Genomic DNA, 21,025 nt, shown 5'->3' with positions numbered 1-21,025 from the left:
CTCCCCCCTACCCCCCCCCCCCCACGCCTCATCAGCCTCAAAAAGATGGGTCACATATTTCTACTATTTGCAGTGGTGTAATGTGTCCTTTGGGGAATGTTACACACAGATCGCAGTGTGATTTACTTACAGACAATAGATGCGAATCAGAGTCTATTCATTTCATTTGCTTCCACCATCAAGGAAGAAAAAAATTAATTGTGTGGTTAGTGGTAGGGGGTCCTTTTAGGGGCCCGATGGGAACATTTTTAAAAAATATATTTTTCTTTTTTTAGAGAGAGGAAGGATGAGGGATATTGAGCCTATAATCTGGGCATGTGCCCTGATGGGAATTGAACGGGGGACCTCTTGGTTAATGGGTTGATGCTCAACCAATGAGCCTCACTGGCTGGGTCCAATGGGGAATTTGACCAAAGCCCTTTCAGAACAATGCACATACCTGTTTTTCTTCATGATATGCTCAAAGGGTCTCAAAAAATCTTTCTGGAAACGGAAGTTGGCTAATTCTCCCTTCTCAAGAAACTTCATGGAAAGTTGCCTTAATGAGTCAACAGCAAAGATAGCCACATCTTCATTAGGGTTACAGCCAACCTGAGCAGAACAGGATGTAGAAAAAGGCACAGTGAAACAACTGTGGATGTGGGGTTCTGAACCTCAAAAATGGACATCCTGCCTTTAAAATAAATGCTCTGGGAAAACACACCAAAGGAGAAAAAAAATGGTTATTTTAAGGCTATGACCTGTATAATTTTATTTAAGTTTAATGATGAAAGTAATGCACATTTAGTTAGAAGTTCTTTCAAATGTGCTAATTTGTTAAAAATTGTGGCAAAATACACATAACACAAAATATATCATCTTAACCATTTTTAAGTGCACAGTTTAGTAAAGACATTCACATTGCTGTACTACCAGAATTCTCTTCAACTTGCAAAATTGAAATTATATCCATTAAATAATTCTCTCCATGTGCTATTTAACTTTATACAAATACGCATGACAGGTCAAAAGACTTGGAAGTCTCTGTAAAGCCTCTTCATACTGCCCATGTTTGCCGCCTAAAGCAAGATCATACATGTGTATCATCAGTCTCAAAAAATTCAGTAGAAATAGTGAGGCTTTTCAATTCCCTTAACATTAGACTTGTCTGTGGCTTACCTACTTTTAGGGACTGAAGTTATGGGTGTATTTTGGTTGGTACTTCTTAGACTTCTCCCTCAAGAAGAAACCCTAACAGCAGAGCAAGGGAATATTTCTCACAAGAATCCCTGACAAAGGATCTAAACCACATGCAGGAGCCTGCTCCAGGCGAGAAACTTCACTGACACGTGGCTGACTGGAAATGTTTGAATTTTAACAAAAGTCATCATTTAGAAAAAAAAAACCAAAAAACGATCAATAGGAAAATGACTACATGATATGTTCAGATGGAATAATGTTTGGCAATTAACAAGAAAGAATGAATCCAGCCTCATAAAAAGAAGGAAATTCTGTCAAAGGCTACAACATGGATGAACCCTGAGGACATTATACCAAGTGAAATAAGTGAGACACAAAAGAACAAATACTGCACGATTCCATTTATATGAGTACCCAAGGTCATCAAATTCACAGACAGAAAGTAAAAAGTGGTTTCCAAGGACTGGGGAGAGGAAGGGATGGGGGTCGTTACTTAATGGGTACAGAGTTTCAATTCTGCAAGATGGAAAGAATGCTGGAGATCACCACAAGGAATGTACTTAACACTTCTGAACTCTACATTTATAAATGGTTAAAATGGAAAATTCTGTTATGTATGTTTTACTACAATTAAAAAAGAATAAACTCATATATTCTAGCATAATTAAGAAGCAAATTACAAAATATGTGTAATACTATTTATGTTTTTTAAAAAAGTAAAACAAACCAAGACAATATTATCTATATTTCTATGAGTACCTACATATGCATGTGTATAGAAAAATGTCTGGAAAGATATATACCAAACTGATCAGAACAACTAGTTTTGGGGGGTGTCCTGTTGGGGGTGGTGATGGTCAAAGCTGTTTTTAGATACAATTTTTTTTAAGATGTTCATGTAATGTTTATATAACTAGAGACTAATAAAAATATATCCCCATCCTAAAAATCCAGGAGAATTCAGGAATTCCTGTTTCAGAAATACACAGCAGGCTTACTGTGCAGCTTCGCATACCCTAAGACACACATGTGCCCTAGTTTAGAAGAAAAGAAACATGTGATTGTTCCAATGGCTCTGCTAGAATCCCCAGAGCTAAGTTACAGCTGTACTTAGCCATCCATTTCTTTAAGCCTCGAGATTCTCATGTGCTCCAGTTCCCAAGGGAAGCAGACATCTTTCTGAGGTGGTGGAAAGAATAAAAAGCCCCAGGGCGAGCAACTGAATTTTCCAAACTTTGTGCTTAACGGCACCGATTAGATGGAATGAAGTTGACAACCATGAAATGTCTAAGCACTATCTGCCAGCCCACGTCCCACGCTCGCCCAGAAGTGACCCAGTGATAACTGAGAACTGGCATGAAGTCTTGACAACAGAATTGCAGGTCGGAAAGGGACTTGTAAAATCAATGCTCCCCACCAAAAGCAGTTGAACCGAACATGAAACCTAGACTTCCAGCAAGTTCATATCAATCATGTCAACTGGTCCACTAAAAGTTTATTTACCCGAACAGTGGGAAAGATGGTTGCTAAATGAGTTGACTTTAGATGAATGAGTGTCACTATTCACTCAGCGAACAGTTGCTCTGGGTCATCTTCAGACTCTTGTGGCTGTTTCCTCACTGAGGGTTCAGATGAAAGGTCACATCCACAGAGGACTGACATACTGTGTCACCTGACCCTTTACCATCGATTATTTTATCATAAAATGTGGGTGAACTCCCTGAGGGCAGGGACCTCATCTGTCCATTGCCTGGTATAAGGCACTCAGGTAGTTTGTTAAACAGATGTTGTGAGGTACCCTACTTGGAGCTAATAAGGACACAAAGTAAACAAAAACTTTGATTAGTTGATGTACCAAGTTAGAAGCCAGGCTACATCTGACAATGCCTTATTTCTGTAGGGCCCTGGAGCAGGCTAGCAGCTGCCTGTGAGAACCAACAGTGTCCAACTCTTCCTTAGTCGACACAATTAGCGGCATCCTATTCCTAGCCTCAAACTGGTCCCTGGGGGTGGGGAGGAGCACCACAGAAATTCGCAGATGCTACAAATTCTTTACTGGCACTCTACTGCTTCTTCCAGATTCAATGGCAGACAACTTCTTTTTACGATTTTTCTTCTATTCAGTGTAGAGAGTGACTCTCTTTTGGGTAAATTGTTTTTTTTACTATTTTTAAGCGTCTGTATTATAACTCTGTATTATTATATCTCCAGGCCTGTGAAGTGTGTTTTGGTAGGGAACAGTGTTATTAAGCTGTTACTTTTCCCTTATGAAGCAAATAGCATCACAAATACATACATACACATATAATACATACATATTCTTCTGATTTCTTTTTCTTTGGTCAATATAGGTGTGCATGTGTCTACCTGTATATAATGAAACCTCTGGTGGAGAGAAAGTTTAGTCTGGCTTTCTCTCACTAGTTGTCAGTTTCAGAGCACAGAAGGTTCTTGCTTAGTTCTAATTAAAAAAAAAAGTGTTAGTTTACTCGACAAAGGTTTCAGAAAAGGGGTGGCAATAGAAGTTAGGATAGAATGGAAGTGACATTTAATAGAGAAACTATATGGAACATAAGCTTTTCAGAAAGCACTTTAGGATTTCATAATGCTTTCAAATACCAATATGTTTGTTGAGTGACTATAATGCTCTTTGTGATGTTAGCCTATGTCCTGGATGTGGGATATAGAAGTTTTTGCACAGCCTGAATTCATAATTCATTCTCTATGAGTTCTATCGATATGTAAGTATGCTATTGGTCCTACTGAGCTGTCTTCGACTCCACAAGGAAAATGAATGATAGGCACCTAAACTCTCATCACTTCACTTCTTTTTAAAATTTAATTGCCTGCTTGTTTTTGACATCGATGGAATAATTTTGAAATTTGAAGAGTTACCTTGTTGAAGTGATCGCCAATCACATGCCATATTCGGGACCACTGCAGTCGGATCCGATTCATGTTGTAGTACGATATCTCCACAATCTTCTGTAAGCTGAACATGCGGGGATGATGTGGGGAAGCCAACTCGTCCATGGACACGGCACACAGCCAACGGACAAAATCAACTACAGGCCAAACGCAACAACACATGCAAGGCCTCGTTAGTAATGGTCAGTCACAATATGAGGCGTCTGTAGTTGTCACAGAAGAGTCACATACATACCTATTGCATTTCCATCCAGTCTAGTAGATCCAGTAAAAATTCTGGGAAGGTAATTCCAGACATAATAAAATAAAAATTAGATTTGGAAGCCTAAGTTTCAATCTCAAACAATCTTAGGAAAGGGAGAAAGGAAACATTTCAGGTCTGGTATCTCCACTTTAAAATAAATGCTGAAGCATCAGAGGTACAGAACTGGTCAATGAATTGCCTTGAGAACAGAAATGCCTACATTGACAGAGAAAGTGACACATCAAAAGGAGGGGGTTCCCTGACCGGTTTGGCTCAGTGGATAGAGCGTCGGCCTGGGGACTGAAGGGTCCCAGGATCGAGTCTGGTCAAGGGCATGTACCTTGGTTGCGGGCACATCCCCAGTGGGGAGTGTGCAGGAAGCAGCTGAATCCATGTTTCTCTCTCATCGATGTTTCTAACTTTCTATCCCTCTCCTTCTTCCTCTCTGTAAAAATCAATAAAATATATTTAAAAAAAAAAGATGGTTTGGCTCAGTGGATAGAGCGTCGGCCTGCGGACTGAAAGGTCCCAAGTTCGTTTCCGGTCAAGGGCATGTACTTTGGTTGAGGGCACATCCCCAGTAGGGGGTGTGCAAGAGGCAGCTGATCGATGTTTCTCTCTCATCGATATTTCTAAATCTCTATTCCTCTCTGTAAAAAGTCAATAAAATATATTTTAAAAAAAGAGGAGGGAGGAAGAGTTAAAACTTGTTAGCATGTGATGTCACCACAGTGGGAGTGGTTTAGTGAGGACTTCCAAAACGCTGCTCTTCCATAACAGCAAAAAAACTGGCAAAAAATTACCAAAATCAACATTTTCAGAACTGAACTTTGGAATTACCAAAGGCTTATAAAAATGTTTATTCAAGAAAAATGGCTTAATTTTAGTATGAATTGTGAACATTATGGCATTTTTAACTTGCCACAATTTGGTCACAAAGTTAAAGTTGCAATTTTTTTAAAAAGGTCATGATGCAATTCAAGGTCAAAATCGAAATGAATGTGAAGGCTATTAGCAGTTATGGATCACGCAACACTTTGAACAGTTCTTAGTTTGAGTGATCTGGAACTGACAACATTGACAACAGTCAAACATACTAGGAGTCATTCACCTAGTAAGTACAAAGGGCAGCGATTTTCAACTGCTGTTCCCTAAGAATTTTTTAAAATATATTTTTATTGATTTCAAAGAGGAGGGGAGAGGAAGAGAGAAATAGAAGCATCAATGATGACAGGAAATCATTGATTGGCTGCCTTCTGCACTCCCCACACGGGGGGACTGAGCCCGCAACCCAGGCATGTGCCCTTGACCGGAATCGAACCTGGGACCCTTCAGTCCGCAGGCCAACGCTTTATGCACTGAGCCAAACCGGCCAGAGTCCTAAAAATTTTTACAATATGAACTACCTGACTATTTAGTCAGGGGCACTGAGCTCTTTTTCCCTTAGATTGTCAAATAAAAATGACAACAGCCAACACAACAAAAACCATCTGGTGTAAATGAATAAAAATATTTTACCTATTTTTTTTTGTCAGATCAGCAACAAATAGATTTTTTTGGTGTGCCACAGAACTTTAGTAATTGGTTTATATGTGCCATAAGATGAACAAGGTTGAAAATTGCTGACACAGGACGCCAAGCCCCTGGGTGGTCCAGCTTCACTGGAGAGAAAAGTCATTACCTGTCTACAGCTACAACCACACTCTGGGAGCTGGTCTCCCCAACCGATTCCTGGAAACTGGCCATCTGTCTTTTATCCACTCCACCACTCACCAAATTACCTGAAACACAATGCACAAAACCAACAGTGTTTCCAAACAGGCAAGTATGCAGCACACAGTATCAACATGCAGACAAAAGACACAAATGAGAATGGTTTGCAGGCAAAAAAAATCCTCAACTGCTGATGGAATAAAATTAAACTTGGGTTTTGGGGTTTGGCTTTTAAAATGAATTCTTATACTTTCCCTTGTTTGTATTAATCATCTCTCTTTCTTCATAGTGTTTTACATTTTTATAGTATTAAATACCTATTATTAAGGAAAACAAATTTGAATTAATGGACACTAACCCAGAGCTTCTAGAATATGTAATGGCTTACACCTGCTGAATGTTCAGTATAATGTTCCAGGATTTCACCCCAATCACCCTCACATGCACCCTAAGAAGTAGGTACTATTACAACACCCCATTTTCATAGAGTCCATGCTTCTAACTGCTACATTGTGCTACTCTAACCACTGTTTGTGGGACCCAGGAGCCTGCTCTCTGCAATCAGATGGCCTGGGTTTGAACTTACCTCTGCCACTGGTTTGCAGGGTGGCTTTGTACCTCACTTTATCCTCTGTACCTCAACGTTCCTCATTTACAAACTGGGATAATAGTCCCAATCTCACTGAGAACTTAGAGTGTGGCCTGCATACCTGTTTGCCCTACTTACTATTATTATTGTGTTATATTAGTGACAGGAGCCTCTCAATCCAACATATAGGCAGACATAATTCTATTTTCATAATACCATTTTAAAAAGCCCCCCAAATGAACATGGAAGAGAGGTTGACTCCACCTTTTAAAATCTAGAGATGCACATACCCACTCCTCTAATAGGAGGTACCAAAGCTGTAGCCTTTCTAAAGAAAGCGGCTTTTCCTCCCAGTATAGTTTTATGTACTAGTGTATAGAGAAAAGAATGCACCCTGCTGATTTTGATAAAATTGGCATTTCTTGATAGTTTCATGACAACTAAGACTGCTGAAGCAGCACTTGCATTAGTAAACATACTGTCAGCTGGCATAGAAGGAAGAGACGGTTTAGGAGACAGTCCTGGTGAGACAAAAGTGTTTCATTCTGGTTAACCTGTGAGTCCGTGATGGCCAGCTGTGGGGCCTGGAGTCTTACCGAGACCGAGGCCCATGAACTCTTCTCCCACCAATGTGTGGCCCTTCAGGCTCCCCTCTCTTTCACGCCCAGACCCAGACAGGTAGCGGGTCTTCACACCGGTTCCTATGAGCTGAGCGAGCTCTAGTTGGCTGATACACTTCAAGATCTAATGAAAAGAAGGCATGAAGAAATGAGGTCCCATTTTATAGCCTAAATTAGTGTGATATTAAATTAGTCATTAAAGAGTTCTTTGAAACACACAGCTTTTCAGTGAGAATAAAATCTGAGAGTGTTGCGGGGAGGGAGGGTTTCCCTAATCCCAGAATGTAGGTCTGGACAACAGATTTCACTTAAAAAACAACAACAAACTATTAAAAAGAGAAAGAGAAAATGAGCAAAATAAAAGCTGGTACAACGGAAGTTATGCCATATAAATGTTTATGCAAATTTAGTAAGTTTTCAAGACAGAAAAAAAGGTATTTGACTAGAGAAGGAGATTCCATCCATCATGCCACTCAATAAGTGCACCATCTATTCTGACTTAGCCACCCCACCTCCTTTCTACTCTACACAATTCACTAGCCTCCCTGCTGTTCCTTTAACTTGACATATCTAGTCCTACCCCAGGGCCTTTGCACTTGCTGTTTCTTATGCCTGGAACATGTTCATTATACTCTTCCCCTTGGCTCACTCCTTAGATTCTCAGCTTAGGCATGTGTCCTTAGAGACACCTCCTTTGACCACCCCAAGATCACACACCCTCCCTTGGTCACATATTTTCTAACATTATACCATATAATTATTTGTTTGTTCTCTGTCTTAAGTGCCAACAGGGCATTAACTCCGTCTTGTTCACTGCTGAATTCCCAGCACTTAAAAATAGCTGGCAACTATTACTTGGTTAACTGAATGAATGAACATGTGCCCTAGAGTGGACGTGCAGTGGGAGAAAAGAGTATCTTCCAGCCCTGTGGGTGGTTCTGGTGCTTGAGATTGCATACCTACACCCAAGCCTCTCTCACCTTGAGCTTACCTAAAGAAACAAATGAGTTTCAGCTTCTCCTGGAGGGAAAGCTAGCCTCATGAAACTCACTGAAGGGTGGTGCACACATCTCTAGATAAAGCCCTCCTAAGGAATTTTCATGGGAACTTGTGAATAAAACTGAGTTTTGCCTTTCATACTGATCTTACAATCCGATCCCAGAGGACAGGGCTCCACTGTGCCACTGAGCACTGCTGAGTAACTTTACTTATAAACTGTCTTCCCCTTGACTGAGAAAGGTACTTAATTTTACCAAAGAAAGCCATTCCCTGGTTGGTCCACAAAGCATACTATTAAATTATTACAAGTAAACTATTAATGCCCCCACTCCCCCTTCCAGAAGCTGGGGATAGCTAGAATCTCAAGTATGTGAATACTCGTGGCCAAAAATTTTTTGGCTCTAACCTGATTTCTCAAGGTTTCTGACAATCAAATAGGTGGTTAATTCATTTTTAATATTTCCAGGTGCTGCAAATGCTTGGCAACCAGTAGAAACCCCACATGGATCATACCTCCCAGGTTAAAAAAATAATTGTAGGAGAGAAAGCAACTATTCATGAATTCACTAGGTATTAAGACACCTCAGAAGACAGGAAATTATTTTTTAATTAATTTTTTCTTTAAAGAAAGAGGAAGGGAGGGAGGGAGAGAAAGAGAAAGAGAGAAACATTAATTTGCTGTTCCACCTATCCATGCATTCATTAGTTACTTCTTGCATGTGTGCTGTCTGGGGATAGAGGATTGAACCCACAACCCTGGCACATCGGGATAATGCTCTAACCAACTGAGCTACCCGGCCCGGGCAGGAAATTATTTCTTTAAAAAAGTACCCAACTTATAAAAAGCAAAACACCCATTCTCCATCTTTGCTAACATGAAATACTCCAGAGTTGTATAGAGAAAGGAAAGGACGGATGAAAAGGGACAAAGGTCTGTGCCATGATGATCATGATAATAACTAACAATACAGTTCTAAGCCCTTTTGTGCATATTAACTACTTTCATCCTTACAACAACACTGTGAAGGTTGTAGAGAGGAAGAAGGTGAGGCTTCAAGATGAAGTAACCACCATGCCCTACAGGCAGGCAGAGGTGGAAGTCCCGATCAGACCCCTGCAGTTTGACTCCAGGCAGTTTCCCGTAACTACTCAATCCCTGGGTGGGGGAGGAGGCTAACAGCAACCCCCACCACAGCCCCCACCACTCAATATTCTCGTCTCTCTTCTTAATACTTTTCTCTCAGGACAAAAAGTAACATGTGTACATGGTAGAGAAATATGAAAATAGCATTTAAGGGGAAAAAAATAAATCACCTTTATAATTCTATCAGATAGACTATTAACATTTTCAATTTTATATATATATATATTTATTGGTTCCAGAGAGGAAGAGACAGAAACATTAATGATGACAATTGGCACAGAAGGAAGAGAAATCCAGGTTGCCTGATGTCAAACATTCATTGGCTGCCTCCTGCTTGCCTGGGGATCGAGCCTGCAACCCAGGTATGTGCCCTGATCAGGAATCGAACTGTGATCTCCTGGTTCACAGATAAATGCTCAGCCACTGAGCAACATTGGCTGGGGGGGGTGGGGGGTGGGGATGTTAACATTTTTTTGGTTAACCCTCACCCGAGGATATTTTTTCCACTGATTTTTAGAGAGAGTGGAAGGGAGGGGGAGAGACAGAGAGGAGAAACATCGATGTGAGAGTGACACATTGATTGGTTGCTCCCACATGTACCCCGACCTGTGCTGGGGATCGAGGCTGTATCCAAGGTGTGTGCCCTTGACCAGAATTGAACCTGTGACCCTAGTCCGAGGGCCAACACTCTTCCACTGAGCAAAACCGGCTAGGGCAGGATGTTAACATTTTTATTCTTTTTTTTTTTTTTAATATATTTTATTGAGTTTTTACAGAGAGGAAGGGAGAGAGATAGAGAGTTAGAAACATCGATAAGACAGAAACATTGACCAGCTGCCTCCTGCACACCTCCTACTGGGGATGTGCCCGCAACCCAGGTACATGCCCTTGACCGGAATCGAACCCGGGACCTTTCAGTCTGCAGGCCGACGCTCTATCCACTGAGCCAAACCGGTTTCAGCGACATTTTTATTCTTTTAAGCCTCATTCTCTCTGTATGTTTGGCACAAGGGATGAAGTCTCACAGTGTTTTATTATGACTTTCTGATATCCTCAGTATTAGTTTCTAGTAACATCTTTCTCTTTCTCTCTAAAGTCTCTTTAATCCAAAGATCCCCCACTTCATCTACTATTTTTCTTGCAAGTTATTTGTTGAAGAACCTGGTCGTTTGCACTGAGGGTCTATCATACCCTAATCTGCAAACTGCATTCTCATTATCATTTACTGTGCTTCTCTGTCTCCTGCATTTCCTGTGACTGCAGTAGAGGCTCGAATTGATTTAGGTTTGAGTTTTGGGCAAATGTGACTGGTTGTGCATGATGTCTGGTTGTCTCTCCTTTCCGCAACATCATTTTAAATGGCTATGCAACAAAGAACTGGTGTACCACACTTTTTTAAAAAGAGCAATTTCTCATTGTTGGAACCTCTAGGCTGTTTTTATTCCAATCTTTTCCTTAGAACTAAAATTTCGATGACCTTACAAGCACATTTGTACACATAATTATGTGAGAATGTTGGAATATTGTTTAGTTAAATGAAAATGTGAACCCACTAGCAATTTCCCTAATGGCTCATTGTAAATGTTGACCGTTTTTTAAAGAGATAACTGGGAGATACATCAGGCTCCTAGCTTTGTCCTGATGGTGAGACCTCCCAGGAGGTGTGTAAGGACTTGGGGAAAGTGGCATTGATGTGGAGCAAAGTTGTCACAATAGAAGTGCACTATGTGAGGACACTGGCCACGGGGTGTAAGATCACCTCATGAGGTGGTGCATCTGAACAAAATCATTTCCCTCAGCACAGCCCTGGAGACTGACCTTTAGATATATGAGGTATTTGTGGATAAGAGAAAACCCAGAGTTAAAGTTAGGCTCGACTTCAAGAAAACTGAAAGTGACCAAAGAGAAAGTGACACTGAATAAAAGGAATGCGGTAGTCACCTTTAACTAAAAAAAGGCAATTACCAGGCTTTCAGAGAGACACACACCTCGTGCCAGGAATTCCCAAGGTAGTTGCCGTCAGTGTGAGCCACTGTGATAAGCGTCTTTATGGTGTCAATGTTCTTCTGCTTCATTTCTGTGATGCTGGAGCTGGCTGTCAGCAGGGAGAAGCGAGCAAGAGCCTGAACATAGGCATCTCGTTCCAGCTGTAATGGAAGCCCAGGAGAGAACATTGAGATCCCACCCTGAGCACGACCGTCTGCACATCGATGGGGCTGGTGCACTGGGCTTCTCTGATACCTTCTGCACACACGACAGGCTTCAGGCACATTAACATGCCCGTTATTCCATGCTGGTGTCTTCCTACTATCAGAACATCCCACTGAGGCTCCCACACACCACATGCTTGAGAACTAGCCCTCTCCCTTTCAAATGACCTCACACTTATGTTCCTGTTCCCTTTCCTTTGGAGGAAGAAGAGGAGGAATCTGCTGAATGCTAACATTATCCTTTAAATTCTAGGATCTGTAACAATCCTGTAAGATAGGTCTATTTTTTCAGGTTTACAAATGAGGAAATACAAGGTGTCTTAGAGAGAAGTTAGCTGGGCCAATGTCACATGGCTAGAGAAATAGCAGAGCGGGGGAGTGAAACCCAGACTGCCTGATGTCAAAGCCTATGGTCTTGGTACAAAAGAAAAGTTTAACTGTAAAATAAATGAGAACAGAAGATTGAGTTTTTAAAAATAAATGGATGCAAATTCTTACTTAGAAAATGAATGGGATTGACAATGTCCTCATTTCATAACAGTTTGAAAATTAATTTTTTTTAAAAAAATATATATTTTATTGAATTTTTACAGAGAGAGAAAGGGAGAGGGAGAGTTAGAAACATCGATCAGCTGCCTCCTGCACACCCCCTACTGGAGATGTGCCCACAACCAAGGTACATGCCCTTGACCAGAATCGAACCTGGGACCCTTCAGTCCGCAGACCAACACTCTATCCACTGAGCCAAACCGGTTAGGGCTGAAAATTAAATTTTATTTGCTAGAATCTTCCAAGATTCAAAAAGTTTACAGACATATTCATTTCCTACTGAACTATTTGCTCCCCCCAGAGAAGCCCGGGAAATGAGGGAATTATAATAAAAGCTGATTTTTAAGCACCAGGGAAGGCAAGTTAGGCAGACCAAATCCAATCAAGTAGCCTGAACTTTCAAAGAAAGTTTTTCAACCGTAAAACCTTTCAGAGAGTTTTAACCCAAACCTCCATTTCCCCTCCTAATGAAGCAGTTGTTAGCACAAATCTGTGGGCTGCTTCTCAGTGGGCACAAGTAAGGAGTGTGCTGAGATTTTGTTTGGCTAATTGGAAATGCCTGATAGTTTCTAGGTTTTGCCAAATCTAAAAGAACACAGCCTACCAGCATCTCTGGAGCTTTGCTAACTTACACCCACCTGCATTCCAAAGATGCAGGCGATCCGGATTGCACAGCGGATGCCCTCCAAACACAGGGAGGCCACTTCAGTGTCATCACAGTTCTGCAGTCCAATGCTGTAGGCTGCCAACAGCGGCGTCCACACCAGCTACCAAGGAAGGAAGGTTTCAATAATGTCTAGAATTTCAGTGGGAAGAGCACTTACAGGCCATACTGTTAGTTATGAGTACAGGCAGGATGCCAAATTCACTGCTATTTTTATTTCAATCTATTCCAGTTACAATATAAAACAGTTCCTCCTAAATGTGGTCAAAGCTGTCACTACAGAGATGCCATATACTACATGTACAGGTCAAAAGAAAGGATGGTAACTATGTGGCTAGTGTGTCACCACTACGCCTACCTGTGCTCACGGAAGACATCACTGATCAATCAGATCCCACAGTGCAACAGGCAGCATTACCAATCAGAGGTTAGCGTGCAAAATAAAACCTATAGGCAACTTATCTCCTATAACTTAGTTAATTAAAAAGAGTCGTAATTCAATTATTTAGACTTTACTTGTCCTCTAATTTTCTTGTGAACTCCCTGAAAAGAAAAGCTCACAAAAATCTAGAATTGATAAACTATGTAGCATTAGATCGTGTTTCTTTTTTATTTTTTAAAAAATATATTTTATTGATTTTTTACAGAGAGGAAGGGAGAGGGATAGAGAGTTAGAAACATCGATGGGAGAGAAACATCGATCAGCTGCCTCCTGCACACCTCCCACTGGGGATGTGCCTGCAACCAAGGTACATGCCCTTGACCGGAATCGAATATGCTGACGCTCTATCCACTGAGCCAAACGGGTTAGGGCGTGTTTCTTTTTTAGACATTTTAAAAATAGAGAGGCCTCAGGGTATGGTGTTTTACTTCCACCTACTCTCATCTGATAAACTAACCCTGAGGCCACTGAGATGAGCTATTACAATAAAATGATCTCTTTTGCCTGAATAATTATTAATTCATTAAATTCCACCAGCAACCCTGTATTTGTCCCCATTTTATAGATGATGAACAGAGAGAGGCTGAGTAACTGACCAAGGTCACAGAGCTACAAAGTGGCAAAGGCTTGGGGTAGAGGGAAGTGGAGTAGAGTACAGTGGGGATACATGATGATGGATGGAAACTTGATTGGGGTGGTGAACACTCAATACAGCGTACACATGATGTGTTGTAGAATTGTGCACCTGAAACCTGTCTTTATTTTGTTAATCAGTGTCACCTCAATAAATTCAATTAAAAAACAACAACAAAAACTAAAGTGGCAAAGACAGGGCTCCAACCCAGACATTCTGACTGCAGAATCTATTCTTTTGGCTGATGCTGGTACATCCCCAGCATCATCAAAGGGCTTCTAGAAAGGATTCACCTCAGTTACTATGTAAAAAGCAATTCCCAGACTTGGCCTTTCCTCTCCTCAATCTCTTCATCATTATGCACTTGCTGGTTAGCTTCCTGCGGGTTAACTCCAGAAATGGGGTTCGCCACGTCCTAACTTCTCAGGATACTCACTTTGAACATTGGCCGGACGTGGTCCAAGTGAGTGGCACTCGTAAATGGGGCTTTGGCGTGGCTCACAGCCTCCATCAGAGCTTTGGCTGTTTTAGCCATTTGTTCCATCTCCAAATTGTACAGCAGCCGTCGCTGCTTTTCACTAGCTACACCTACAGAGAAATAAGAGAATATGAGCTAAGACTCACTGAGTGCTTGCTAAGTGCCAGGCACTGCTTCAAAAGATTTATAATGACTAATTCACAAATCCTCCCAACCACCCCATGAGTCTGTTAGAAATATTGTCATCATACAATGAGGCACAGAGTGTTAAGTAACTTACTCAGGGTCACACAGCTAATAAGTAGTACAGCTGGGACTTGAGTGGCTCTGGAGCCTGCACTATAAACCACTACACTCTGCTGCCTCACAAACAAAGACATGGGTAGCTTCAAAACGGCCTTAACTAACAGAATTTTAATCAAGGTTGGCAAAATCACCACTGGTATCAAAGCAAAGTTTTAAGGAACATTTTTGGGGAGCAATTCAGATTATTTATTTTAAATTCTCTCTTGAATCTAATCACAAGGCTAGCAAGAAGATGATGATATGAGAGAACCAACATTAATCCTAATAATTAACCACATTTCTTATTCAGTTATCTATATATGCAAATTAACATTATCATCCATAAAATTAGCTTACTCATGCATTCTGATACATTTGAAAACTGTAGTGAATATAAAGTTCGCCATTAGACCTTACTCTGCTTAGTAGATTTGGTTGCGATCGTGTGCTCTTTTGTTTCTTTCATTGCAATTTTCTTGCCTTCTATCTCTTCATAGATGCTTGAGAGATATTCTTCTGGTAGATCTTTACTGTCATTGATGCCCCGATTCATTTTAATATACTGTTCTTTTGTCATTTTATTTTTTACCTAAAATTTAAAAAAATTTCAAAAACCATTTAGAAAATATCCAATGTCCCAAATAAAGCTACTTGTTTAGCTACCATAATATAGAAATCATTAACATATTGTACCTGAGGGCTGTGCAAGTCTGTAGTTAGCATAATAATCGAATATGCTAGGACGTACGCAGTGTCAGCACTAGCAAAAAGTGTTTGCCTGGAAGAAAAGATTCCAGATGTCAGAACACGCATAGAGATGAGGCTGGGACGGTCCAGTGCTGATGGGGACATGCTTCACTGAAAGCAGGCTGACTGCTCCATGTAACGCCAGATGAGTAAAGAGTTTCATGCTTTCATCATCACTGATTGATAATTAACGACCCAGAGTGTAGAGAAAGGTAGTTAAGAATATTTGTCAGCTTTGGATTTCTTTGTTTCAAGTCAGTTTTTTAAGAAGATCCCCAAGTATCCTCCAGAGAGTAGGTTGAGGCAAGCGAGGCACCCTCACTCCTGGGTGTCAACCCTGCAGTACTAGACCCTGAGAGTGAGGCCTCTTCTAGGGAGCACCCTTAGTGCCTCACTTGCCTCATGCTGGTCCTTTTACTGTCAGCATGCACTTCGTGCTGGGCACTGGGTAGAAAGCTGACTAAAACTGCTGTCCAGTTATTAACAATTTATAGTTTACATTACCCGCTGTAATATTTAACAGTAGAAATATTTGTGTGTTCTAAACGTTATGCCAGTGATGTCTGACTGTTTTTGTCTTATGCAAGGAAAAAAGGACAAAAACTGGTAGATGCAGTTTCATAATAGGTGAGGCTAAAGCTAGAAAAAACTGGTCTGCCCAACTGCTCCCAACAGGAAAAGGAGAAATTCTGAAGAACACACAAAAGGTCTGCATTCTAATGTGGAATTTAATTGGGCCACATATTTACTGATTAAGAGAAACAGACCAAGGTCTCCAGGTCCACACAGGAAATACAGGCATACCTCAGATATATAATAGGTTTGGTTCCAGACCACCACAATCAAGTGAACATTGCAATAAAGCAGGGGTCCTCAAACTATGGCCCACGGGCCACTTGCAAATACAAATATTGTATTTGTTCCCGTTTTTTTTTTTTTACTTAAAAATAAGATATGTGCAGTGTGCATAGGAATTTGTTCATAGTTTTTTTTTAAACTATAGTCCGGCCCTCCAACGGTCTGAAGGACAGTGAACTGGCCCCGTTTAAAAAGTTTGAGGACCCCTGCAATAAAGCAAGTCACATGGTTTCCAAGTGCATATGGAAGTTATATTTACACTATAGTAATTTATTAAGTGGCAATAGCATTGTCAAAAAAATGTATATACCTTTTTTTTTTTTTTAAAAATTTTTTATTGTTTCTTCACAGAGAGGAAGGGAGATAGAAAGTTAGAAACATCGATGAGAGAGAGACATCGATCAGCTGCCTCCTGCACATCCCCCACTGGGGATGTGCCCGCAACCCAGGTACATGCCCTTGACCAGAATCGAACCTGGGACCTTTCAGTCTGCAGGCCGACGCTCTATCCACTGAGCCAAACCGGTTTCGGCAAAAAAATGTATATACCTTAATTAAAATTACTTCATTGCTAAAAATACTAGCCATCGTCTAAGTCTGGGGTGGCTGTGGCAATTTCTTAGCTAACTGTTTGGTGCAAGAGGCCTAGATTACAGCCTATCTCAACTTGTGACATGCCTTCCTCACTAAGTTCAATCATTTCTAGCTTTTGGTTTAATGTGACACAGAGACACAAGTGAGCAAATACTTTTGGGGTGCCTATATATTGAAGTAAATAACATCTAATTATGTCTTCACAGCAAGTTCTAGCATCCATTTAGTTAGAATGACCAGACGCTTCCTTTGCTGACCATGCCATCTCCAGGGGACAGCTTGCTGTACACTTGCAGGACTGGAACCAATTAATATGAAAACCAAGCTGATTAAAGAGACAAAACTGTTATCAACATGTTTCTACGGAACAATTCCACATCATTTTCACAGTATATCCAGGCATTTTTACCCTAGTAACTTCATGTTCAGTGGCACAAGCGTGAGCTTTGATTGAGGCAAACCCACATCGAACCCTGGCTCTGATTACTTTTGGACAGGTTGCTCAATGTGCCAGAGTCTGTTTCCTCATCTGTAACATGGGGATACCACTCCCAGACTTACCATGAATTAAATGTAATGCATGTAAAACTCATGGCCTGGCTGACACATAGCAGGTGTTTAATAAAGGTCAGTTCTCTTTTCAATTTCACTTTCTACAAAAAACATGAACTACCTATGAAAAAAGGCCCTAATATGGAATCATGCACTTAGATGGGTTTTATTAGTTACAGAGCCATTTTTTGTAACCTGCTCATCGGTATGTAATCAAAGAAAAACTAAAATCCTGAGATCTATCCCATATATTAAATCAGGGAGTTATTTTTGATTAGGGCAGAGGTGACCAAGTGCTTCCTCTCAACCCAAAATACTCTCTTATCATAATTAATAGCGTGGGCTCTAGCTGGGATCTTGGGCAAGTTATTTAGCCTCTCAGGTCTCAATCTCATTGTCTGTAAAAGGGGACAAAAACAGTTGTTCTGAGGCCTTACATGAGATAATCCCTCAGCACAGTGTCTGGCACATGGTGAACAGAAATTTTAGTTGTTTGGCATAGACTTAGAAAGATTACACTCCACCCCCAACCAAACTAAGATTAGTGTTCTGATGTAGGCAAAAAGATGATGTACAAGGGATTTAAATATGATGCTCACCCCTGATTGCACTCTATGTATCTTGCGGCAAACTTCTCCATTAACCGATCAATCTTCTGGGCTTCCCCAGGTAGGCGGAAACCTTCTAAAAATGTCCGCAGGGCTGAGACAAACTCCTTTTCACAGAAGTCAAGTTGGTCCACATAGGCATACATCACCTCCTTGTTGAATCTCGTGCTGTCTCCCAGGAAATCACCTACTTGGGTCTGAAACACACGCATTCACTTACATCTAGAAATTGTCAAATATCAATGTGCAACGGAAGACACTTCAAAGTGGGGAGGCAGAGTGCCCAGTTCAGGACACTCAAGACAAGATAAACTGCTAGAAGCTAGGTGATTTCCTGAACTGTCCGCCCACCCAACAATTCCAGGTCAGTCTGTCCTGCCACAAAAGAGCAGAAGAGAGCACATGAGACTTAAAAAGGGAGAAATGATGGGGGGCACTAAGAAGGGAGGTTAGTGGCAGATAATATAGTTTCTAGCAGTGAAGGCATACTTCTAGCTCTGATACTGTGCCACCAAATACACAACCACCTGTCAGGAGGTTAGTTTATTCCCTTCAAAGAGCTTTTTGCATCACTGGCCAAAGGGAAGAGTAGGGCTGCTATAAGCAGGCATGTGGACAATAGCCACTGCACTCAGGGTCAGACAATCTCTATGTTAAAACCTGGTATGGTCTTAGTGTCACTTGATAGAACCCACTTGCAAGTGCTCAACTCCCAGTCTTACAGAATCGAGACGCTCCTCCTGGTGCAGGAATTGGGCAATCTCTTCAACTGATGTTCCCAGCATACTCTGCTCCTGGAGAAACTGGATCCCTCTCTTGGGTTTCTTGTTGAATCTGTTTTAAGAAGAGATGGGACACGGATTGAAAATCTAAAGGACAGAAATACCTGGCATTTGAGGTAGGTTACAATAACACCATGAACAAGCCATCATATATCAGCTAGGAAGGTCCTGTGAATGCTGGCAGGTTTCTGAATTCCATCTTCAATTTCTCACCTAGCTATACAGCAGTCTGTTGGTTGCCACCCAATATCCGTATTCCCCTTCTGCAACATTCACAAAATCCAAGATGTTTATCTGGGGACACAACTCCTTGAAATAAAAACTACATTTCCTTGCCTCCCTTAAACGAAGTACAGCCATGTGATAAAGTTCTAGTCAGTGAGGATTTGAGCAGAAGTGTTATGGGTACTTTCTAGGAAGGCTCCTTAAACAAAGCCGACCTGACTGGGAGGTATACTCTTTTTGCCCTTTCCCTCTTCTTCCCCAGAATATATGTGTGATGGCTAGTGCTCCAGCAGTCATCTTAAACCATGAGGCAACAATGAAGATGCAAATTGTGTTAAGGCTGGTGAAGCAGAAAGCTGAGAGTAGCCTGGATCTCTGACGTCCACAGGAGCCACGACAAAAGCTCTAGACTGCTTCTGTGTATTTCCTGTTAAAGGCAGGCAAACTTTCCACTAAGGTATAAATTCAACTTATTTACCAGGCTGTGCACGGGAGAGAATGACATTACATATAAGTACAAACTGTAGCAGGGGCTGTGAAGGAAGAAGATGAATAGGGTGCAGGAACAGAGAACAACTTGGGACCTGTTAGGTAGTGTGGTTACAGAAGGCCACTTTGAGGAAGACCTGTTTTGCCAAGTCCAAAGGATGAAAAAGACACAAGAGTATCCCAATCAGGGGGGGTATGAGAACAAAAACACCTGTATTTAAAGGACTGAAACAATTATATGATTCAGGGGTATTGGCAGGAGATGAGATTAGCAAGAAATGAGGTCAGTGAGATGGGCCAGAGGCTGGGTCAGGCTGGGATGAGAAAATGGAAAACCTGGAATGACTTCAGGCAAGGGAGTGATAAGACCTGATTTAAGTTTTCAAAAAGATTACTTTTGAAGGATGTAGGGATGGTGACAGAGGAAATGAAGAGATCTACACTTCAATCACTCAGAAGCTGGACAGGATATGAGTGTGTGCATATGTATTTTTGTGTGTAAAAGACTAGAAAGAAACACATTAAGATTTACCAGTGGTTACCATAATGGTATGGTTTTCAAAGATGTAGGGCTGAAATTACTTTCAAATGGTTCAGAAGAAAAAAATACATAGGTAACACTAATGTGGCAGATGTTAATTTTCTGTATGTTAAAAATTCTCATAATATATAGTTGGAAAAAATGTTACCAATGGTGATTTCCTCTAGGAGTAATTTTATGAGCAATTTTAACATTTTTGCTTTATACTTTTCTGTATTTTCTAGTGGTTTAATTTTTTTTCATTAGAAAAAAAAAGAGCAGGCATCAAACACAAACCCATTAAATTTCTCTAACACACAAAACTCACTCACTCTGCTGGCTTAATCAGGCTTAGCTGCAAGTGCCAGCACTCGCCTCTGCAACAGGCATTTCCCTTTGAGGAGCCAGCCCCAGGTCCCCAGAGAAGATGTGGCTTTGTCCGAGGCCCCAAGAGATTCAGTTAGAGTAGCAGCCACACTCACAGCTCAATGCCATGTTCAATGATTTCTTTCTGTTGCTTGATGACCTCAAACTGCTCTGGATCATCCTGGATAGTTGTCTGGGTCCCTGAGGACACTGTGGACTCCATGGAGGTCACGCTGCTCCGTCTTGCCATGTCGAGACCTTTCCCATCCCCCATTTCCTGATCTGTGGGCCTCTCCTGACCTGCAATGACATAATAGAAAAGAAAACCGTATCAGCAGAAGGGAAACAGACATGGCTGAGCTCAGGTCTGGCTCTGCAATTCCCTTTCCCACACCTATAACAATAAGTTTGCACTGTCAAGATCAAAAGCATGAAACGGTGATATTACTCAATACTTTACTTAAAAACTTACATTTTTGTGAAATTTGATAAGCTAACTCTAAAATTCACATAAAAGTATAATGATAAAAAACAGTCAAGACACTTGTACTGGTCCAAGAATAGACAAATCAATAGAACAGAATAGAAAGTTCAGAAACAGACATA

General features: G+C 41.1%; 1 protein-coding gene across 1 annotated transcript in view; it reads right to left on the bottom strand.

Moving 5' to 3' along the window:
• The window catches only part of ARFGEF2 (ADP ribosylation factor guanine nucleotide exchange factor 2), a 91,021-nt gene that overhangs the window by 26,683 nt on the left and 43,313 nt on the right, over positions 1-21,025 (bottom strand). Inside the window, exons 15-27 of the mRNA XM_006772492.2 lie at positions 20,536-20,719; positions 18,760-18,871; positions 18,029-18,234; positions 15,372-15,456; positions 15,096-15,267; positions 14,352-14,503; positions 12,814-12,942; positions 11,405-11,563; positions 7,250-7,397; positions 6,033-6,132; positions 4,343-4,383; positions 4,075-4,244; positions 440-591 (exon numbers count right to left, since the gene is read on the bottom strand). Of these exons, the coding sequence (XP_006772555.1) occupies positions 440-591; positions 4,075-4,244; positions 4,343-4,383; positions 6,033-6,132; positions 7,250-7,397; positions 11,405-11,563; positions 12,814-12,942; positions 14,352-14,503; positions 15,096-15,267; positions 15,372-15,456; positions 18,029-18,234; positions 18,760-18,871; positions 20,536-20,719 (1,810 nt within the window). The remainder of the gene's footprint in view (positions 1-439; positions 592-4,074; positions 4,245-4,342; positions 4,384-6,032; positions 6,133-7,249; positions 7,398-11,404; positions 11,564-12,813; positions 12,943-14,351; positions 14,504-15,095; positions 15,268-15,371; positions 15,457-18,028; positions 18,235-18,759; positions 18,872-20,535; positions 20,720-21,025) is intronic.

Source organism: Myotis davidii, unplaced genomic scaffold (genome assembly GCF_000327345.1).
Source record: "Myotis davidii unplaced genomic scaffold, ASM32734v1 scaffold526, whole genome shotgun sequence".
NCBI lineage: Eukaryota > Metazoa > Chordata > Mammalia > Chiroptera > Vespertilionidae > Myotis > Myotis davidii.
The sequence above is the reverse complement of the archived record's forward strand: the minus strand, read 5'-3'. Positions and strand labels throughout refer to the sequence as shown.